We start from the raw sequence: 19,031 nt of genomic DNA on the forward strand, positions 1-19,031 counted from the left end.
TAGCTGTCTATCTGCTCACAAGCGATAGAAAGTATACACATACACTAGATTGTCTTTTATTCTCAAAATAATTGTGAATGAGCCACAATAAACCAATGTAAAATACATCTTCTAAGACATCGTGTAACCCTTAACCTCATTACTGTGATTGTGGGGGAGGGCACAAATTATTTTATCTTGCTATTGAAACAACAAAAAGGGGCCTTGAAGTCAAACTCAAACCTCCAACATTTGACAGACCTGTGTCACACCCTATACAAAACTGACTTATAAACCTCTATGCTCTGTAGTGTAAACCATCCATTAATTCACAGGTTCAGAAGAAACTTCTCCTAAGTACAGTCTATTCCATATTGTCCAATGCAGGTTTCTCGTAGTTTCCGCTAAAATATTTGGTACGGATAATTGTCAGACACAGAATATTGGACAAGATGGATTAGGGGTCTGATCTTGTATTCCTGTGCTCCAATGGTATAAGGCATCTGTTTCATGCCCTGGTAAATCACAAGTTATCACACCTTAGCATATTGTCATCAGTATGGAAAAAATAGCATTTTTCTCTCCCTCTGAGACCTACACACTTGGACTACTGGTATTAAGAAAACCTTATCTTTAGCAATGGAGGGATCTGAAAAATAGTACCAATAATTGTTTTTAAAAAACTATGACTTTACGTAAGCAGTTTTTCTGAAAACACCTAACATATTCAGAATACTATGGTATAAAGCTCTTATTAGCTCTTGTGTGGAACAATCTACATAACTTGCTCTTTTCTTTGCCACTCATAAGTAATGCAGATGATAAAATCTTTCAGTCATATCTCAGTTTCTTGTTGTTTTTTTAAACACACAGGATCACACTTAAATACTGACAGTTTTTCATTTTTATGCAAGACCTGTTTTTTAATTTCCATTTTGGTACATGCTATATTTTTAGAAATGTCTTTGTTTCAATAATCGAGATAGATTCAGTATAAAACTTCCCAGGTGTTTCCTCATCCTTTGCAATACTGCTACCTAATGTCCATTTACTATTGACAGAGGCTCAGAAAACTTTTTATGTCTGGTCATGAAAACAAAAAACATTGCAGGTAAAGAGAAAAATGCAATAAAGTTTTATAAACTAAAACAATGTGCTCTAAAGAAGACCACCAAATACTTAAAGTGGAGCAACAGCTTTAATTCTTCAGTTCCTAATATTTATGCTTCACTCATAAATCAGTGAGCTACTTCAGATCCAAGTCAGGTCAACTTTTTTCACGTACTAAGGCCCCAGTCATACATTAGTATCTGCTAGGGTAGATTTGTATCTCTGTGGAATCCCAATGACTGCAATGGGACTCTACACGTGCCTGTTTTAGAAGAGCCTGGTGCAAGGTCAGGCTCTTGTAAAGAATGTTTTATATTCTTGAGGGCTGATCCTATAAGATGCTGAGCCCTTCCTGTGCTGTGGGTCTTTGACTCCCACTGAACGGTCAAGGCCCTTAATTTTGGATACTTGATACCTTTTTGTTCATGATTTTCACAGACTTTCCTATATTACAAATATTATACACACACCACACACACAGTACCATTATATATATTATACATACTGTCCCATTCACGCTAGACTCCATTCATGTTCACTTTTTCTTTACAGAGATCTAAAAGATCCTGTTGGAACTAGATTTATAAACAGCAAACATGAAACAGAGTAACTTTATGAAACTGTTCAGCTATTATATTAGAATTGGAAATTTGATTATCTTTTGACTTTTGCAGCTGCACGACTTTGGGGTGTAACCCGATAAGTTCTCAAACCATGCAGAGTCAGGGCTGGTCAATATTTGGATGAGAAAGCTCCAAGAAAAACTTGGACAGGTTGTGGTGTTGGCGATTCATTATATGACGCTCCCCACTGAGTCAGTACTGAACTAATATGCCAGCATGGTGTTAAAGGGTCATTATAGTATTCAGCTGACATCCATAGCTCTATTTCGAATCACTAAAGATATGGTAGCCTTTTTTGCATTTGTAGGGTTTCTGACCCCAGTATTTTGTCAAAACTTTAACTGTGATCGTGATAACATGCTACTTATGGAAACTACCCCTACCATTTCAACTGGATGTTATTCTTCACTTCCTGTCCTAAAACAAAGGTATAATGTACCGACACACAATGGGCTGCTGCAGATCTGTCTGAAAGATGGCTGTATTCCAGTAGTAGTTGAAGTGATTCCTTTGCACCTTTCCCTCTTATTGCATAAAACAATGCATTAGGGAAGAATTGCTCCTGGGCGAACTTGTATTTTGGCATCCTCCCTCCTCCTCCCACCATCACCCCCGACTCCTACAGTTCTAGGAGATAGGATCAATAAAGGTAGGGGAAATATCCAGTTTTTATTAGAACTGGAGGATATCCATGGGGACAACAGAGATATTTCCTGTGGATCCCAGCTGCCTATACTTTTCTGAAATATAGCAGTCATCTCTGCTATCCTAAAAATCATTTGACCCTCTTCCACGCACCCCATCTATTTAGACATCACATGTTAAAGCTGGAAACAAGAGCTACCATTGCTCAGGACAACAGGAATCTGCAATGTAGTCTGTTCTTTAACTTTGCTTTGAGAGGGGAAAAGGAAGGCTACTTAACTTATAGTAACAAGTTCTCTGAGCTGTGTGGTCCTATGGGTATTCACTGTGGGTGCGTGCACCTATGCTCTATGCACCTGAGACTGGAAGATTCTTCGCTAGCAGTGTCTGTTGGTCCACACTTGTGCCCTGCGCCTCCTTGTGCTCCGAACCCAGGACATAAGGGGTGGCGCTGACGGACCATCTCTCCAGTTCCTATTCTACCACAAACCAACTAGGAAGGATCAAAAGGGGAAGGAAGTTCAATACACATTGGGACAACACATCTCAGAGAACTTCAGTTACTATAAGGTAAATAACCTTCCTTTCTTCTTAGAGCACTGGTCCCCATGTGTATTTCACGGTGGGTGGCTCACAAATAGTACTCACTGAGGAGGAGAGTGTGAGGAAGCATGCTGCATCACAGATTGCAGGACTGCTGTATCGAAGGACGTATCTGCTGAAGAAGCTTGGACCAGTGTGTAATGTCTGGTAAAGGTATGCAGTGAGTTCCATGTCACTGCTCTATAGATTTCTCTGAGAGGTATTCACTGGAGAGAAACTATGAAAGTAGTATGTGCTCTAGTTGAATGGGTGCTCATACCCTGAGAAGGAGAGGTTTCCATTTGTTCCTAGAACAGCAGAATGCAGCCCAAAATCCACTTCCAGAGTCTTTAATCTACTCAGCAATAAAGATGAACATTCTCGGGGATTTTTAAAGGGTTTCATCCTTTACAGATAGAAAGCCAGGGCTCTATGTACACCCAGAGAATGGAGTTTTCTGTCTTCCTTGGCGACATGAGGTTTTTGGATAGAATACTGGTAGATGTATGTTAGAATTCAGAGGGAACCTTTGGGATGATCTTGGGGTGCAACTTCAGGGACTTTATCCTTATGAAACACCACAAAGGGAGAAGTCTGCCAAAAGTGATGCAAGCTCACCTACTTTTCCTGGTGGAGATGCTTGCTAATGGGAAGGCCACTTTCTTGGGTAGATAGAGAAGGGAGCAAGAGGCCAAAGGCTCGAAAGGTGGATTCATAAGAGCTGACAACACTTGGTTAAGGTCCCAATTAGGAGTTGGTGCTGATACTGGAGGAAAAGTTCTGAGAAGACCTCTCAAAAAAACTGGTTGTAGCATAAGTGATTACCAAGAAGTTAAAAGCAACAGAGGGTCCTGTGGCACCTTTAAGACTAACAGAAGTATTGGGAGCATAAGCTTTCGTGGGTAAGAACCTCACTTCTTCAAGTGAGTCTTGCATCTAAAGAAGTGAGGTTCTTACCCACGAAAGCTTATGCTCCTAATACTTCTGTTAGTCTTAAAGGTGCCACAGGACCCTCTGTTGCTTTTTACAGATTCAGACTAACACGGCTACCCCTCTGATACTTGATACCAAGAAGTTGTCTATCAGAGGATAGAATGTGTTAATCACTGCCACATGTACACAAAATAAGCTAGTGGATGGGCTGGTGGATAAACTTGATTACTTCAGTGAGAGGAGATATGCCAAGATGGTAGTGATTGCAGAGTACAGCAATTTTGGCACCAGATGGAGAACCTCTTCCATGTGGCAGTAGATCATTTTTTTGTAGAAGCCTTTCTGTGTTAGTGAGAATGGACTGTATTTCTGAGCACAAACTTTCTAAGCTCACTACCCATCCAAATACCAGGCTTTGAGGTGGACAGATGTTGGGTTGGGATGGCTGGTTTTACCTTTGTCTTGCCATGGTTGTAAGCTGATACATGGATGTGTGGACATCTGGAAGTTGCTAGGTGAACCAAAACTGTCTCGGCCACCAAGTTGCCACTAGGATCATTGTTGATTTGTCCTGTTTGATCTTGTTAAGGACCCAAGGTAAGAGGGGAATAGTTGGGAAAGCATACATGAGTGGTTTTGAGCTTGTACCAGGAATGCATCCCCTCTAGTATTGTGCACTTGAGCAGAAAAGGAGCAGTAGGTTGGACACTTCTTGTTTACCTGTGATGCAAAGAGGTCCCATGACAGGGACCCCCACTGCTGGAAGAAGTTCTGTACCATCAAGCTGTGAAGCTCCCACTCATGGTCCCTGTCGAAGTGTCTGCTGAGGCTGTCAGCTAAGGTGTTCATTACTCCAGAAAGTTGCACCTCTGACAGGTTGATCTGGGGTTGGATGCACCAACTCCATAATTTGACCACCTCTGCACAAATTGGAGTGGACCTCGCTGCCCTCTCCTTATTTATGTAGAACTCTGTGGTCATGTTATCCAACATGACCAGAACATGTTGGGAATGTCCTAAAAACAGAAACCTTCTGCAAGCCTCATACCTTCCTTGAAGTTTGAGTAGACTGATGTGTAGCTGGGATTCTTTTTGGGCCCAAAAACTTGGTGCCACTTGGTTGCTCTGTGATGATTGAGACTGGTTTGTCTAAGGTATCTCTGTTCAGAGCATAAACCATGCATAACCACACCTGAAGGCAATGAAGATGGAGCCTTATGTAGGATGTTACGTATAGCAGGTGGCTCTGTGACCTAAAAGGATCCGATAGAAACAAGCTGTCAGTCGGAGTTGTGCAATGAGGTTCCTCATTGCGAGGAACCTGCCCTGAGTTAAATAGCCTTTGGCTGAAGTTGAGTCCAAAGTCACTGCAATAAATTCTGCATGGGTCTCCATTTGCTCTTCTTTTGGGGAAAAAGGAAGCATCTCGAATAGAAACCCTTCCCCTTGTGTTGAGGGGACATGGGCTCTATGGCTCCTAGCTGAAGAAGGTAATCTATCTCCTATCTGACAAACCTCTCATGAGAGAGGTCCCTGAAGAGGGATGGAAAGGAATTCTATTGTGTAGCTGGTGGAGATGATTTCTGGGTCCCATCTGTCTGGTATAAGATGTTGCTACATTGGAAAGAAGCAGAAGAGGCAGCCACCAAAGAAAATGTGGGTATCTGGTAATGTGGAGACTGGATAGAGCTCTTGAAATGACTTCTTGACAGGGGGGTGCGGATGAAAAATGGTGAGTATGCTGTCTGCTGTGGTGTATCTTCTGGTATTTCCTGGTGGTTTGTAAGTCTGTTGATTGACAAGGAGCTGGGGGTGGGGTGATGACTGTAAGGAGACGGTTTAGAGTACTTCCTCCAATGTGCTTGGGTATAATTCCACAGGGAAAGGAGGGTCATCTGGGAACCTTTGAGAGAGTGTAATGATGCATCCATTTTTTGCTGAGCAGAATGTTACTCTCAAAGGGAAGGTCCTCCACCATAGCTTGGACTTCCTTAGAAAACCCTGAGGAGTGAAGCCAAAAGCCCACCTCACGATGACTACTGAAGTCACCATGGTACAGTATCAGACACATTGAGTAACACTTGCAGGGACAACTGCTATGATCTCAGCTTATTATAATTAATAAAGTCATTTTTCAAAATAAGGGCCTGGTAATTTACTATCTGCAACTGTAGGCTTGCAAAAGATACACTTTTTCTCCTAAGGAGGGCCAGTTTTTTAGTGTCCTTGTCAAAATGGGTAGACCGAGGCTGGTGCACTCTGTAGTGCTCAGTGACAGCCTGATTACTAGAGAATTTGGGATGGAGTGGGAAAACAAATATTCCTTCCCATTAGGTGGAACAAAGTATCTTTTCTCCATCCTTTTCGGAGTTGGGGTGCAGGTGGCTTGAGTATGTCAAACTACCTTGGTTGGTTCCAAAGTGGTATGATTGATGGGAAGCGCCTCCTTGCTAGGGTCTGTAGTCTGGAGGATATCCAGAAGCTTGTAAGCAGGGTCTTGAATTTCCTCCAGAGAAATCCGCAGAGCCTCTCTGATTCTTTTCAGGCAGTCCAGAAATTGTTTGTAATTATCAGGTTGTGAAGGTGAGGGCAGTGTCACTACCTCGCCAGGAAATGAGGAAGTGAGAGCTGCAAGTGGATCGAGCGGCTCCGGTTGATTGGCTGTTCCTTCTTCTCACAGCACTCCTGAGGGGGCTGAGGCTCTTCCTATGAGGTGCTCTATGTCTGTATTCCAGCTCTGATCTCCTGGAGTCAGGAGGTCTAAAGTAAGGGTCGGGAGCCTCAATGGGGTCAGAATGTAGACTTGTATGGGGGACGGTGCCACTGGTCCTGGGATTGATAGACTGTCTTGCAGGAGAGATCAGGCATCCATGAGGCTCTGGAATTCCTGCAGGGGCTAAAGTCAAGTCAATGCATCAGCCTCAATCTCTCCAGAGGAATACAAGTTCTCGGAATCTATGTGCAGTTCCATTAGTATCAGCAGCTGAAACCACAGCTGGTGGAAGGGACTAGCAAATAATGTACTGACGGCATGAGTACCACTGTGGAAATTGGACCTGAGAATAGCGACAACTCCAGGTTGGTATTAACTGCTAGGTCCTCAAGGATGGTATAGCCAGGTGTAGTGTGAATGTCTGTAGGTGGAGCTGACAGTGCAGACTTGGGTCTGATGGTAAGTCTTGGCCTCTCTTCTTGCGGTGTGGAACCACCAGTGCAGAGGGAAATCACTCTTCCCCCTCCTTCACTAATGATGGAGCCGGACGCGCCCCTTGCATAGGTGGCAGTCTTTGAGTGTTCTCGGCTCTCAGTACTGATGGTACTGGCCCATGCTCCCTGGCAACTCCAGACACATTCACACCAAGGCGCAGAGTCTCACCTGACTTAGAAGCTGTAGGGGAGGCACTCCTCTTCTTAGGGGGCTTAGGTGGGGATTTCTCCCACTTCTTATTAGCGTGTTTTTTCTTACCCTCTTCTTGTCTGTGTCTGCTAGAGCCTTTAAGTCTGGACTGGGACTAAGGTAAACCCGGTCCAGATGCAGTAATAGGTGGATCCTGCTGATATACAGCAGGGTCAGAAGACCCAGAGTTGGGTTGTGGCCTCATGGAGAGCTCCATCAGATGCCTCCTAAATCCGAATTTGCAAGAGCATCATGTACAAGGTGGAAATGAACAATAAATCTTGCACTTGGGTGGAATGTGAGCCTCTCCGATGCAGTACAAGCAAGAGGCATAGGGATTACCAACTGGGAAGACCCTGGGGCAGGCCATGCAGGATTTAGGGCATAATAGGTGATCTGAATGGTGGGGATAACGGGGGCAGAACCCCTAATTCCAAAACACTATCTATCTACACAAAGATAAAAACTATTTACAAGAAAACCTGAGTAGAAGGCAGGAATGCTAGCAAAGCTGCGTATACTGTTGGAGGTACGCCTTGGACCATGAGTAGTAGATAGGAAGTGGAGATATGGCTGGTCTGTGCCACCCTTATACCCTTGGTTTGGAGCCTGAGGAGGTGCAGGCATGGAGCAAGGGCATTGCTAGAGAAGAATCTTCAAGTCTCATGAGCATGGAGTGCATGCACACCCACAGCAAATACCTATAGGGACCAGCACTTGAAGAACACAGCATTAAAATTGCTGTTCCCTGCCTCTTGCCTTCTCTTTCACTCTTCTGTTCAGCTCCCACACTGTGGTCATAGAAGTGCAAGATCCCATACACCTGCCTTTCCTCTTTGCATGAACTACACCTTTGAGGTCCTTCTATCTTGCTTCCTGCTGTGAGAAAGATTAAGGAAACTGATGGGACACTGCCTGTAAAGCACTTTGAAATCTTCATCAATGATGGTGCTACACTCAAGCTATTATTACTATTGCTACATTATCCAGTTAGATGAACTTGCCTTTACTGACGAATTCCATTCAGTGAACCAGGTCCGGCCTTAGTGAAAATGGTGTCCTGGGCGAACTTGTATTTTGGCATCCTCCCTCCTCCTCCCACCATCACCCCCGACTCCTACAGTTGTAGGAGATAGGATATCTCCATTAATTTATATTATTTTATTATGGAATGTCCACAGGAAATGTAGATGGGTGTCTCCCATGGTCCACTGTGAGTTAAGAATCCCTTGATGAGCCCCTTACTTTGACTAGTCCCTTCAAGATGTGCTGGCTAATTACCTTGTGGACGTTACCCCAACATTTGAAATACAGGTATAGCGCCAATATTCCTAACTTCAAATACAAAAATGATACATGCATACAAATAGCGTAAACATATTCAGCAAATCGTAACCTTTTCATAGACATCTTACAAGCCCCATTTTGTACAAGATTTGTTGCAAATATATAATAGTGGTTGCAACAATGATCTACATGGTCATATTTTAATCAGATAACATCACAATGCGTAACTGCTACAACTAGCAAATTCCTAGGCCACTGTCAGCAGCAGCGCAGATGTAAAAGTGGTATGGTATATGGTGTATACAACACTTCTGTGCTGCTGCGGTGGCTTGTGGTGCCTGGCGCTTGGCCTGCGGCTTAAGGCAGGCTTTGCGCTGTCACATGGGGGCTGGATCTTGCCAGAGCCTATGCCCCCCCTGCAGTCCCTAGCCAGTCTTGGCTCACCACAAGCATTTTGACAGGAAGTACCAACCAGTAATAACAACAATAATAATACAAGTGTGTGTGTGTGTGTGTGTGAGTGAGAGAGAGAGACTGTGTGAAATATGAGACTGTGTGAGACAATCTGTGTTGGGGGATTGTGAAAGACAGAATGTATGTGGGTGTGAGAGCCTGTGTGTGTATGTGTGTGTTAGGGAAGTTTGAGAGACAATGAGCGCATTGTCACTTAAAGTCCTCCCCAACTCACGTGGAAGTTTTGTTCCTCCTGTCCCTGGCCTGGCCAGACCCCGCCGGAGACCGAGCGGTGCAGGGCCGCAGGCAGGGAGGGACTCGGCTCCGCTCCGGGCAGTGAGCGGTGGGCTGCACCGCCAGTTACTGCCCTGGCTGTGCTGCTCTGGGCCCCCCGGGGCTGGGGCAGAGCCAGAGCCCTCAGCCGGCTGGCTGAGGCACGAGTGAGGGAGGGGCAGGGGAGCGGGGTCAGGGAGAAGCCCGCCAGCCCAGAGCGGGGGAGGGGCTGGAGAAGAGAGGAGTCTGGCCACAGACAGCCAGGGGAAGTCCGAGTCCCTTGTGGCTCCCCCTGGCTACAGCGCCCTGGGCATGGGTCCTGTTCGCCTGGCCCTAAGGCTGGCCCTGCAGTGAACATTCAAGGCAAACTGTAAGCTCCCCCACATGACAATAAAAGCAGGTCTTTGACAAATCACCCTTTCAGTACACATGAAGAGGCTTGTATATACAGTGGCATGGTAACAGACGTTAGCACTGAGTAAAACCAGTGCAGATCAGCATCTGCCCACCTTAAACTATTGTTCCCGGGCCAGCAGAAAGTGTAAGCACTAACTGAGCTCTAGCATATTATTTGTCCAATGAAAAGACGAAAACATCAAACAGGGAAAAATGCTAAAAATTATTTAAGCTACAGTGGGGCAAATTCTTCCCTGATTTACAACCCTGCAACTCCAGTTACTTTAATGGGGGTGGTAAGACAGTGCAGAATTTGACACAAGGAAGAGTAACTGTTCCACCTCATCACATATACTTTTGAAGATGGCTAGTATTGGGTGTGATACCCAGTCACCCCTTTATTCACCATTGTCATATAATTAAGATAGGTTTTGCAGAAAATATGCCTTGTGAGGTATCATTCTATTGTGCTATTAGGTTTGTGAAGTTCTGAAGTTTGGCTATGTATGTGTTACTGAAACATTTTGTGAGGTTGAAAACACCCACAAGCAGCCTTTCAGGTACAATAGTAAAAAGGCCAAACAATGTTAATGGCTTCTTGTGGAAATGCACACAAACATAAGGATTACCCCAGGAACTGTATACAATAGAAATCTCTCAGAGAGTTAGCACTCGACAATGGGAACTGTTTGACCTAGGTCACAGCAAAAGAGCTTTCCAGCAAGTGGGAAGATGATTTAAAAGTGGGAAAAGTGTACCTCCCTACAACAACACACCTGGAAACACCTGAGGAACAAAGACTGAACTGGGGGAAATGATAGTCCCTGGCTAAAGGGATTTCTAGCCTATGTATGAAAAACTGGGAAACCCAAGCTGCAAAACAAAGGCAAAAGCAGCCTGTTTATCACACAGGGTGAGAATTTGCTATTTCATCAAGTATGTTAAGCCCAGTTTGTGTTTTTGTTTATTTACTAGATAATCTGGTTTGATCTGTTTTCTATCACTTATAATCACTTAAAATTAGGGCCGTCAATTAATCACAGTTAACTCACGCGATTAACTCAAAAAAATTAATCGGGATTAATCGCACTTATAACAATAGAATACCAATTGAAATTTATTAAATATTTTTGATGTTTTTCTACATTTTCAATATTGATTTCAATTACAACACACAATACAAAGAGCAGAGTGCTCACTTTATATTATTTTTTATTACAAATATAAGCACTGTAAAAATGTTAAACAAAAGATAGTATTTTTCAATTCACCTCATACTAGTACTGAAGTGCAATCTCTTTTATCATGAAAGTGTAACTTACAAATGCAGATTTTTTTTGGTTACGTAGCTGCACTCAAAAACAAAACAGTGTAAAACTTTACAGCCTACAAGTCCACTCAGTCCTACTTCTTATTCAGCCAATCAGTAAGACAAAAAAGTTTGTTTACATTGACGGGAGATACTGCTGCCTGCTTCTTACTTACAATGTCATCTGAAAGTGAGAACAGGTGTTCGCATGACACTTTTGTAGCTGGCGTTGCAAGATATTTACATGCCAAATATGCTAAACATTCATATGCCCCTTCATGCTTTGGCCACCATTCCAGAGGACATGTTTCCATGCTGATGATGCTCATTTAAAAAAAAATGTGTTAATTAAATTTGTGACTGTACTCCTTGGGGGGGAAATTGTATGTCTCCTGCTCTGCTTTACCCACATTCTGCATATATTTCATGTTATAGCAGTCTCAGATGATAACCCAGCACATGTTGTTCGTTTTAAGAACACTTTCACTGCAGATTTGACAAAATGCAAAGAAGGCACCAATGTGAGATTTCTAAAGATAGCTATAGCACTTGACCCAAGTTTTAAATATCTGAAGTGCCTTCCAAAATCTGAAAGGAACTAGGTGTGGATCATGCTTTTAGAAGTCTTAAAAGAGCAACACTGATGGGGAAACTACAGAACCCAAACCACCAAAAAAGAAAATTAACCTTGTGCTGGTGGCATCTGACTCAGATGATGAAAATGAACATGCGTCAGTCCGCACTGCTTTGGTTCATTATCATGCAGAACCCATCATCAGCATGGACGCATGTCCTCTGGAATGGTGGTTGAAGCATGAAGAGACATATGAATCTTTAGCACATCTGGCATGTAAATATCTTGCAATGCCAGCTACAACAGTGCCATGTGAATGCCTGTTCTCACTTTCAGGTGACATTGTAAACAAGAAGCAGGCAGCATTATCTTCTGCAAATTGTAACCAACCTTGTTTGTCTGAGTGATTGGCTGACCAAGAAGTAGAATTGAGTGGACTTGTAGGCTCTAAAGTTTTGCATTGTTTTATTATTGAATGCAGGTTGTTTTGTACATAATTCTACATTTGTAAATTCAACTGCCATGATAAAGAGATTGGATGCACTACAGTACTTGTGAGGTGAATTGAAAAATATATTTTTTATTTTTTACAGTGCAAATATTTGTAATAAAAAATAAATTTAAAGTGAGCACTGTACACTTTACATTCTGTGTTGTAAGTGAAATTAATATATTTGAAAATGTAGTCAACATCCAAAATATTTAAAATAAATGGTATTCTATTTTTTTAATCGCGTGATTAATCACGATTAATCGCTTGACAGCCCTACTTAAAATCTATCTTTTGTAGTTAATAAACTTATTTTATGTTTTAATCCAAACCAGTGTGCATTTGACTTAGGTGTCTGGGGATAATCTCAGCTTGGTTACCACAAGTGTGCATGGTCCTCTTCACATTGAGGGAGAGGCTGACCAGGTTAAACCCATATACTGGCCAGATTTGACCAGGTAGGATGATACTGCTCTGAGTTCCTAGGCTGGGAGGCTGGTGGTTAGAGAGCATGCAGGTAACTGCAGCTGGGTGTGTCCCTACTGGTGTGAATGCTGGTGACAGTGCAAGCTTGGAGGGCTTTGCAGCTTGTCACAGCAGCACAGTGTGAGAGGGAGCCCAGGCTCGTGGGTCAGAGGGCTCAATGGTACCCCAGATCCAGGTGGCACGCTGCGGGGAACCCGTCACATAAGGATTTCAAGTTTATTTATTTTCATCTATGACACTAGATATACCAATATGTCTCTGACTGCAGCCAGAACCCTGGTGCGATGGTGTGGTCTGTAAATGCATTTGAAGATATAAGGTGTCTAGAGTTCACTGGTGAGCTGCAGGGATACACTTACCTCTCTCTCCTGGTCTTTTCTAACTTGTCTTTCAAGATCATGATCTCTTTCTTGAGGGCAAGCTGTTGGCTCTCTGCATCCCGCAGTTCTTTCTTCAGGGATTTGATTTCATTAGCATGTATTATTTCTCGTTTGGATAGTTCCTCTTCATAGAAAACACTCTTCTTTTCCAACTCAGCCTTTAATTTGGTGATCTCTTGCTGATGTTCTGTGCTGCTCACGCCTGGTGAGCGACCAACTTGCTTTTGCTATAAAAGGAACATCTCAAAATTAGTTTTCTTGCACTGCAGATCACCGCAAACATATCTTAATAATAATTTAATCTTGATATACACAAGCTGATGTTTATAGAAGGCACGCTGTGAGGGTATAATTTATACAATAGACTACAGTTAAATATATACATTTATCTCAACTGCGTAAAAGTCAGTGTGAAAGCAGAGTCAGGACGGATACTCCTCTCTTTACCAGTGAGCTAGTCACTTAAATATAGCATAATTTTCAGGTCTTTGTACAATATGGTTATACTGCCATTTTAAATGTAACAGGCCACCTTCTGGCATTCATATATATGCAGTCAGAAAAAGATCACAGGGTTCAATTCTTGTATATTCCAGTCCTGGTTCCCCCTAAATCTTTTGAGTTCACATATCTGGAAGGCTTACAGCATCAAGTTCAGTGACATTATGGAGTAGGAGGGTTAGGGTCCTGGGTCCAAAGTCCACATATTTTAGTATGTCCTCCTCTGAATCCCTACACACAAGTCCCCTTGCTTGAATTCCTAGAATGAACAATTTGTGGAGGCAGTGCTGAAACTCCAATGCTGGTCAGAGTGCTGGTGCCAAGTACCATTTTGATTGTATCATTTTGTACCCTTGACTCAGGAATAGCAAAAAGCACCAGAACATGACCCATCATATTTAATTTATCATTTCTATCACAGCATAAAAGCTAAACAGCTAGTACTACTTCATTCTATGTCAGTTAGGGAGCTGGAGAGCTGTTTGGCAAGATACTCTGCTACTTGAATGCTCCTTACATATTGCTTAACTTGGTTTCGAATGCAAGAGGTTAGTCCTGCACCCATTGACGTCAATGGAAGTTTTGCCATTGATTAGTGTGGCAGCAAGATCAGGCTCAAAATCAGGTGTGGCCTATGAGATTGGCACTATTAATAATCTTCTGCTATTTTACATTAAAACCCAATACTCATTTTTAGCACAAGAGTACTTTTTAAAATAAAAACATGTACTAATTCTCTTTTAAAACCCCCTGAAAACTGTTTTTCTTATTTTTAAATATATAAAAGAAAAAACATTTAATAAAGCAAATTGGGCTTCAGGAAGTGCAATTATACTGGAGACCTATTATTTAGGGTGATTGAAACTGGCCTTGTACCTTTTAATGCACCTGAGGTGTTTGGGTACCTGGTTATAACGACACTTTGTATCATGCACTATTAGAATATTCTCAGTCAGAATCAATCAGCTTGACTTTTGTACCTTTACTTCTGCTGATGCTTAAACAGAACTTGCTAGCTGCATGCTGTGCAAGAAAGTCCAGATGATTTGAATACAAGGACTGCTGGAGATCTCCTCAAGAAAAAATGAGCTTTGCAACTAGTGTCAGCATGGGAATGCAGAATCCATGAGCTGTGCAGTTCCAGTTTATAGCATCACAAGATTTTATCTAACTCAGCCACAGCAAAACAAAAATGATTTATTTTGATGTTCTAGCTACATGGGGACACACAGAAGATTTTCTGCTTGGCTTCAGAGAGATTAACCTTTAGTGACACTGCTATAGTTTGCTTGGTTTGTTTCAGGGCATGTATCTCCCTTTGTAGATGAATCATCATCATCATTGGTGAGAAAAAATCAAAGATCTTACCAGACTTAGTTATGTCAAGAATCCAAACTTGTGATACAAAGGGTTTTAAACAAGTGATTTAAAGGTTTTGTGGTTATAAAAGGCTGGCTGATACAACTTGATAGGGAAGATGAAATATATACATTTAAGTTGAATAGGTATACGGTACATATTGGCCATACAATTTTTGTTTATATTATTATTTTTCTTAACTTAATAATTTGTTGCTACTCAGCTAGGCAACAAAAGCAAAAGGGATGTGGGGCTGGGAATTTCAGTATAAATACAGTCTAAATATTTAAAATGCCTAATTTATTTATTTTAAATTTGTTTACAATGTTGCTATCCAAAAGGTCTGGGAATATGCGCAAAATATTAATAAAAAATTCATGCAACATGCAAATGGGACTGATGTTCAAAAACCTCAGTCTCCCAACTCAGACTCTCACACCACACCATCCTGTTCACTTAACCCTTCCCTTCCCAGAAAAATAGCTTGGGATAATAGAGAAAGTTTGAAATTCTGCTGACCTAACTTTAACATTCAAAAACCATGAAAATTGTTCAGCAATATAATAAATGTGGTTTTTAATTTTTGTTGGAAGAAACAGCACTAGATATTTGCATTTAAGTCTACTGCAACGAACAGGAAGTGGAAGACCCTATAACGTCTATAGCAGGGGTCAGCAACCTTTCAGAAGTGGTGTGCTGAGTCTACATTTATTCACTCTAATTTAAGGTTTTGCAAGCCAGTAATAGGTTTTAACGTTTTTAGAAGGTCTCTTTCTAGAAGTCTATAATATATAACTAAACTATTATTGCATGTAAAGTAAATAAGGTTTTTAAAATGTTTAAGAAGCTTAATTTTAAATTAAATTAAAATGCAGAGCTCCCCGGACCGGAGGCCAGGACCCGGGCAGTGCGAGTGCCACTGAAAATCAGCTCGCATGCCGCCTTTGGCACATGTGCCATAGGCTGCCTACCCCAGGTCTATAGAAATACACTGGTAATAATAGTAGCAATACAATTAAATAATTTGGAAATCGAAAAATGCTTCTGGAATGTTATTTAAAGAAAGTTATATTTGCCCTTTGATGGGAATACAGTCCTTGTCTTATGTTACTTATATCTCTACTATTTTCAACAACAAATTGTTGTTATGATTACAAAAGCAAATACAAATGGTAACCTATTTCTACATGTATCTTCTCACTACATGTCATCCAAGTCATTATCTGCTCACTTTACTAACACAAACAAATTTTCATTACTGTCAGCACTACAGAACCCATAGAGGTGTTAAAGAGTAAACTATGTCTTATACGGCCTCATGCACCATCCACAATTGCCATCTAAATTTTGATGCCAGACTCTATTGCTGATGAAGATATATGAAGCAGAAGGAACACAGCTTCATTTCCAGCTGGTAGGCTGGATTTGCAGCACTAGCAGCTTTATGAATCCTGTGTTTGGGACAAACTGATTCTTTTAAGGCCTAAATTCTGTATTCTACTTAGGAAAGGAAGGCAAAATGAATACAATAGAACATCAGAGTTACAAACAGCTCGGGAACGGAGGTTGTTCGTAACTCTGAACAAAACATTATGGTTATTCTTCAAAAGTTTACAACTGAACATTGACTTAATACAGCTTTGAAACTTTACTATGAAGAAGAAAAATGCTGCTTTCCCTTTATTTTTTTAGTAGTTTACATTTAACACAGTACTGTACTGGATTTGCTTTTTTTTTTTTTTGTCGGTCTCTGCTGCTTCTTGATTGCATACTTCCGGTTCCAAATGAGGTGTGAGGTTGACTGGTCAGTTCATAACTCTGGTGTTCATAACTCTGAGGTTCTACTGTAAATATGCACAAAAGAGTTTATGAACAGTGTCTTGTGGATGGTAAGGGTCCCGCAGAGATCAATGGCAAAACTATTATTCATAGATTTTAAGGCCAAAAAGGACCTTTATGATCATCTAATCTGATCTGCCTAACACAGGCCATAGAATTTCACGCAGCAATTCCTGTATCAAGCCCATAACTTCACAGGGAACTACTGCATATGTTTTGGGAAGATGTGCTATCTTGATTTGAAGAGTTAAAGTGATGAAGACTCCACCACATCCTTGATAAATAAAATGTTCAGTGGTTAATTACCTTACTGATTTAGATAAGAATATGGTTTTTCCCTAAATGCATACTCACCTTCATATGGAAACCAAAAAACCAATATGTTCCTAATCATCAACTCTGAGGCATATATCTTCAGAAAGTGGAACATCTACAGAGCACACCACACAACACCAAACCACGAGATAACATTTGTGCTTTGAATAAAATCCCTGATCCTGAAAATACTAACACATGTGAATAATCCCATTGAAATCAGTGGGACTATTTAAATGCATAAAGTTACTCTCACATTTAAGTATTTGCAGAATTGGGACCTACATCCCCGGGGCGGCGAGTTATATACACTCGTGGTGCCCTGGCTCCAGCAATATTCAGGGCCAGGGGGCCCTGCTCCACCAATGTTTGGGGCCAGGTCTCTCCCCCAGCCCCGTCTGCCACCCCCATGTGCTTGCCTTGAGTGTCCCCCAGCTCACACTTGCTGCCCCCGCTCAGGAGCCTGCAGGCTCCCGGCATCAACTGCTGCTGCAGGGTCCTAGTGCGCCCCATCCACTAATGGCAGGGCAGGCTGCCCTTACCCTGCCCTTCCGCCCTAGGCCTGAGCCTCTCCAATGTCCCAAACCCCATAACCCCATCCAGAGCCCTCATCTCCCCACACCCTAATCCTCTACCCCAGCACTGAGCCCCCTCCTGCATCATGAAACCCTCATCCTCAGCTCCACAGCCCTCATCCAACCCTCTGCCCTAGCCCTGAGCCCCCTCCCACCCCCCAAACCCCTCATCCTCAGCCCCACATCCCTCACCTCTGCACTCCCTCCCAGAGCCTGCACCCCCTCCCTCTGCATCCCCTCCCAGAGCCTGCACCTCTCACCTCCTCCTGCACCCCCACCCCTTGCCCCATCCCAGAGCCTACACCCAAACTCCATCCCAGAGCCTGCACCCCCACCCCCTGGCCCAGCCCCGAGCCTGCACCCAGCACCCAAACTCCATCCCAGAGCCTGCACCCCAGACCCCCTCCCCCACCCAAACTCCATCCCAGAACCTGCATCCCTCCTGCACCCTAATCCCCAGCTCAGGGCCTGCAGCCCAGACTTCTTCCCCCCACCCAAACTCCCTCCCAGAGCCTTAGGCAGGTGGGGGGGAGGTGTTTGGGGGGGACGGGTTCTGGGCACCACCAAAATTTCTACAAACCTGCCACCCATGTACATCCCCATGCTTGGCTGAGCTATGTAACGATACATTCGGAAATTTTCCTTTACAGGGACATCAGTTAGCATCAGTTATTAGACCTTTGGTTCTATTTAGACTTAAATATAATTGAAATATGCAATTATAAAGGAATGTTTAATACATCTCCACAGAGATCTGAATGTGCTGATTAAGTTTATATGCAACTATTCACTCATGCTGAAAAATCAAACATTACAAAACACTTCTTTTGACTTGTAAAGTGAGCAAATAGTTATGAAAGTCATTGACCAGGAATAAATACAGAAAACCCAGGTGTCACTGTGATAGAGATGCTCCTCTAAACATAGCTAACATTTAGCATGAAAAGAATGAACTGGTTAATAGTTTGCGATTGTGGGAAGTTTTCGTTTTTCACATAGCCTTTCATAAAGACAATTTCATACAAATTTGCCTTTAAGTTCAATACAGAGTGAGGTCACAAATTCACAATACCCTCGTGGTACTGAAAGCAATTTTACAGCTCAACTCCAAGCTGGCTATTAACTTTAAAGGCGTTGAACCAAAAAAGACTAACCTTTAGTCCTTCCAGTTCACTCTCCAGCTGTTTAGAGTACTGCTCACTTCGCTCACGCAATTTCCTGTCCTTGGATGCCTCAGCAGCTGCAGCTTCAGCATGGACTTCCAGCTACAAAAAAGGGTAACGAATTCTTATTTTTCAAAACAAAGTTATATTTTTTGGTGTAAGAGTTGAATTTTAAAGACTAGAGTGAAAAATTCAAATCCCTAAAGAGAAATTGGATTTTGTATGTGAAGTAACAATCAAATGAATAAAGAGTTAAAGATGTACAGACTACGACTTGAATATATTTTTAAAAAGCAGTGAAGTAAGCATGAATTATTTGTATGAAAATCCTCCACATATAATTACCACCTTAAAGACTCTAC

The 19,031-nt window shown here is 42.3% G+C and overlaps 1 protein-coding gene across 9 annotated transcripts in view; it reads right to left on the bottom strand.

Moving 5' to 3' along the window:
- Window positions 1-19,031, bottom strand: part of CDC42BPA (CDC42 binding protein kinase alpha) — a 337,912-nt gene that overhangs the window by 85,282 nt on the left and 233,599 nt on the right. For all 9 annotated transcript variants that reach the window (XM_034764724.1, XM_034764720.1, XM_034764722.1 and 6 more), the window contains exons 14-15: window positions 18,661-18,771; window positions 12,897-13,144 (exon numbers count right to left, since the gene is read on the bottom strand). In XM_034764724.1, coding sequence (XP_034620615.1) covers window positions 12,897-13,144; window positions 18,661-18,771 — 359 coding nt within the window. The remainder of the gene's footprint in view (window positions 1-12,896; window positions 13,145-18,660; window positions 18,772-19,031) is intronic.

The sequence above is a fragment of the Trachemys scripta genome, chromosome 3, assembly GCF_013100865.1.
Source record: "Trachemys scripta elegans isolate TJP31775 chromosome 3, CAS_Tse_1.0, whole genome shotgun sequence".
NCBI classification, from domain to species: domain Eukaryota; kingdom Metazoa; phylum Chordata; order Testudines; family Emydidae; genus Trachemys; species Trachemys scripta.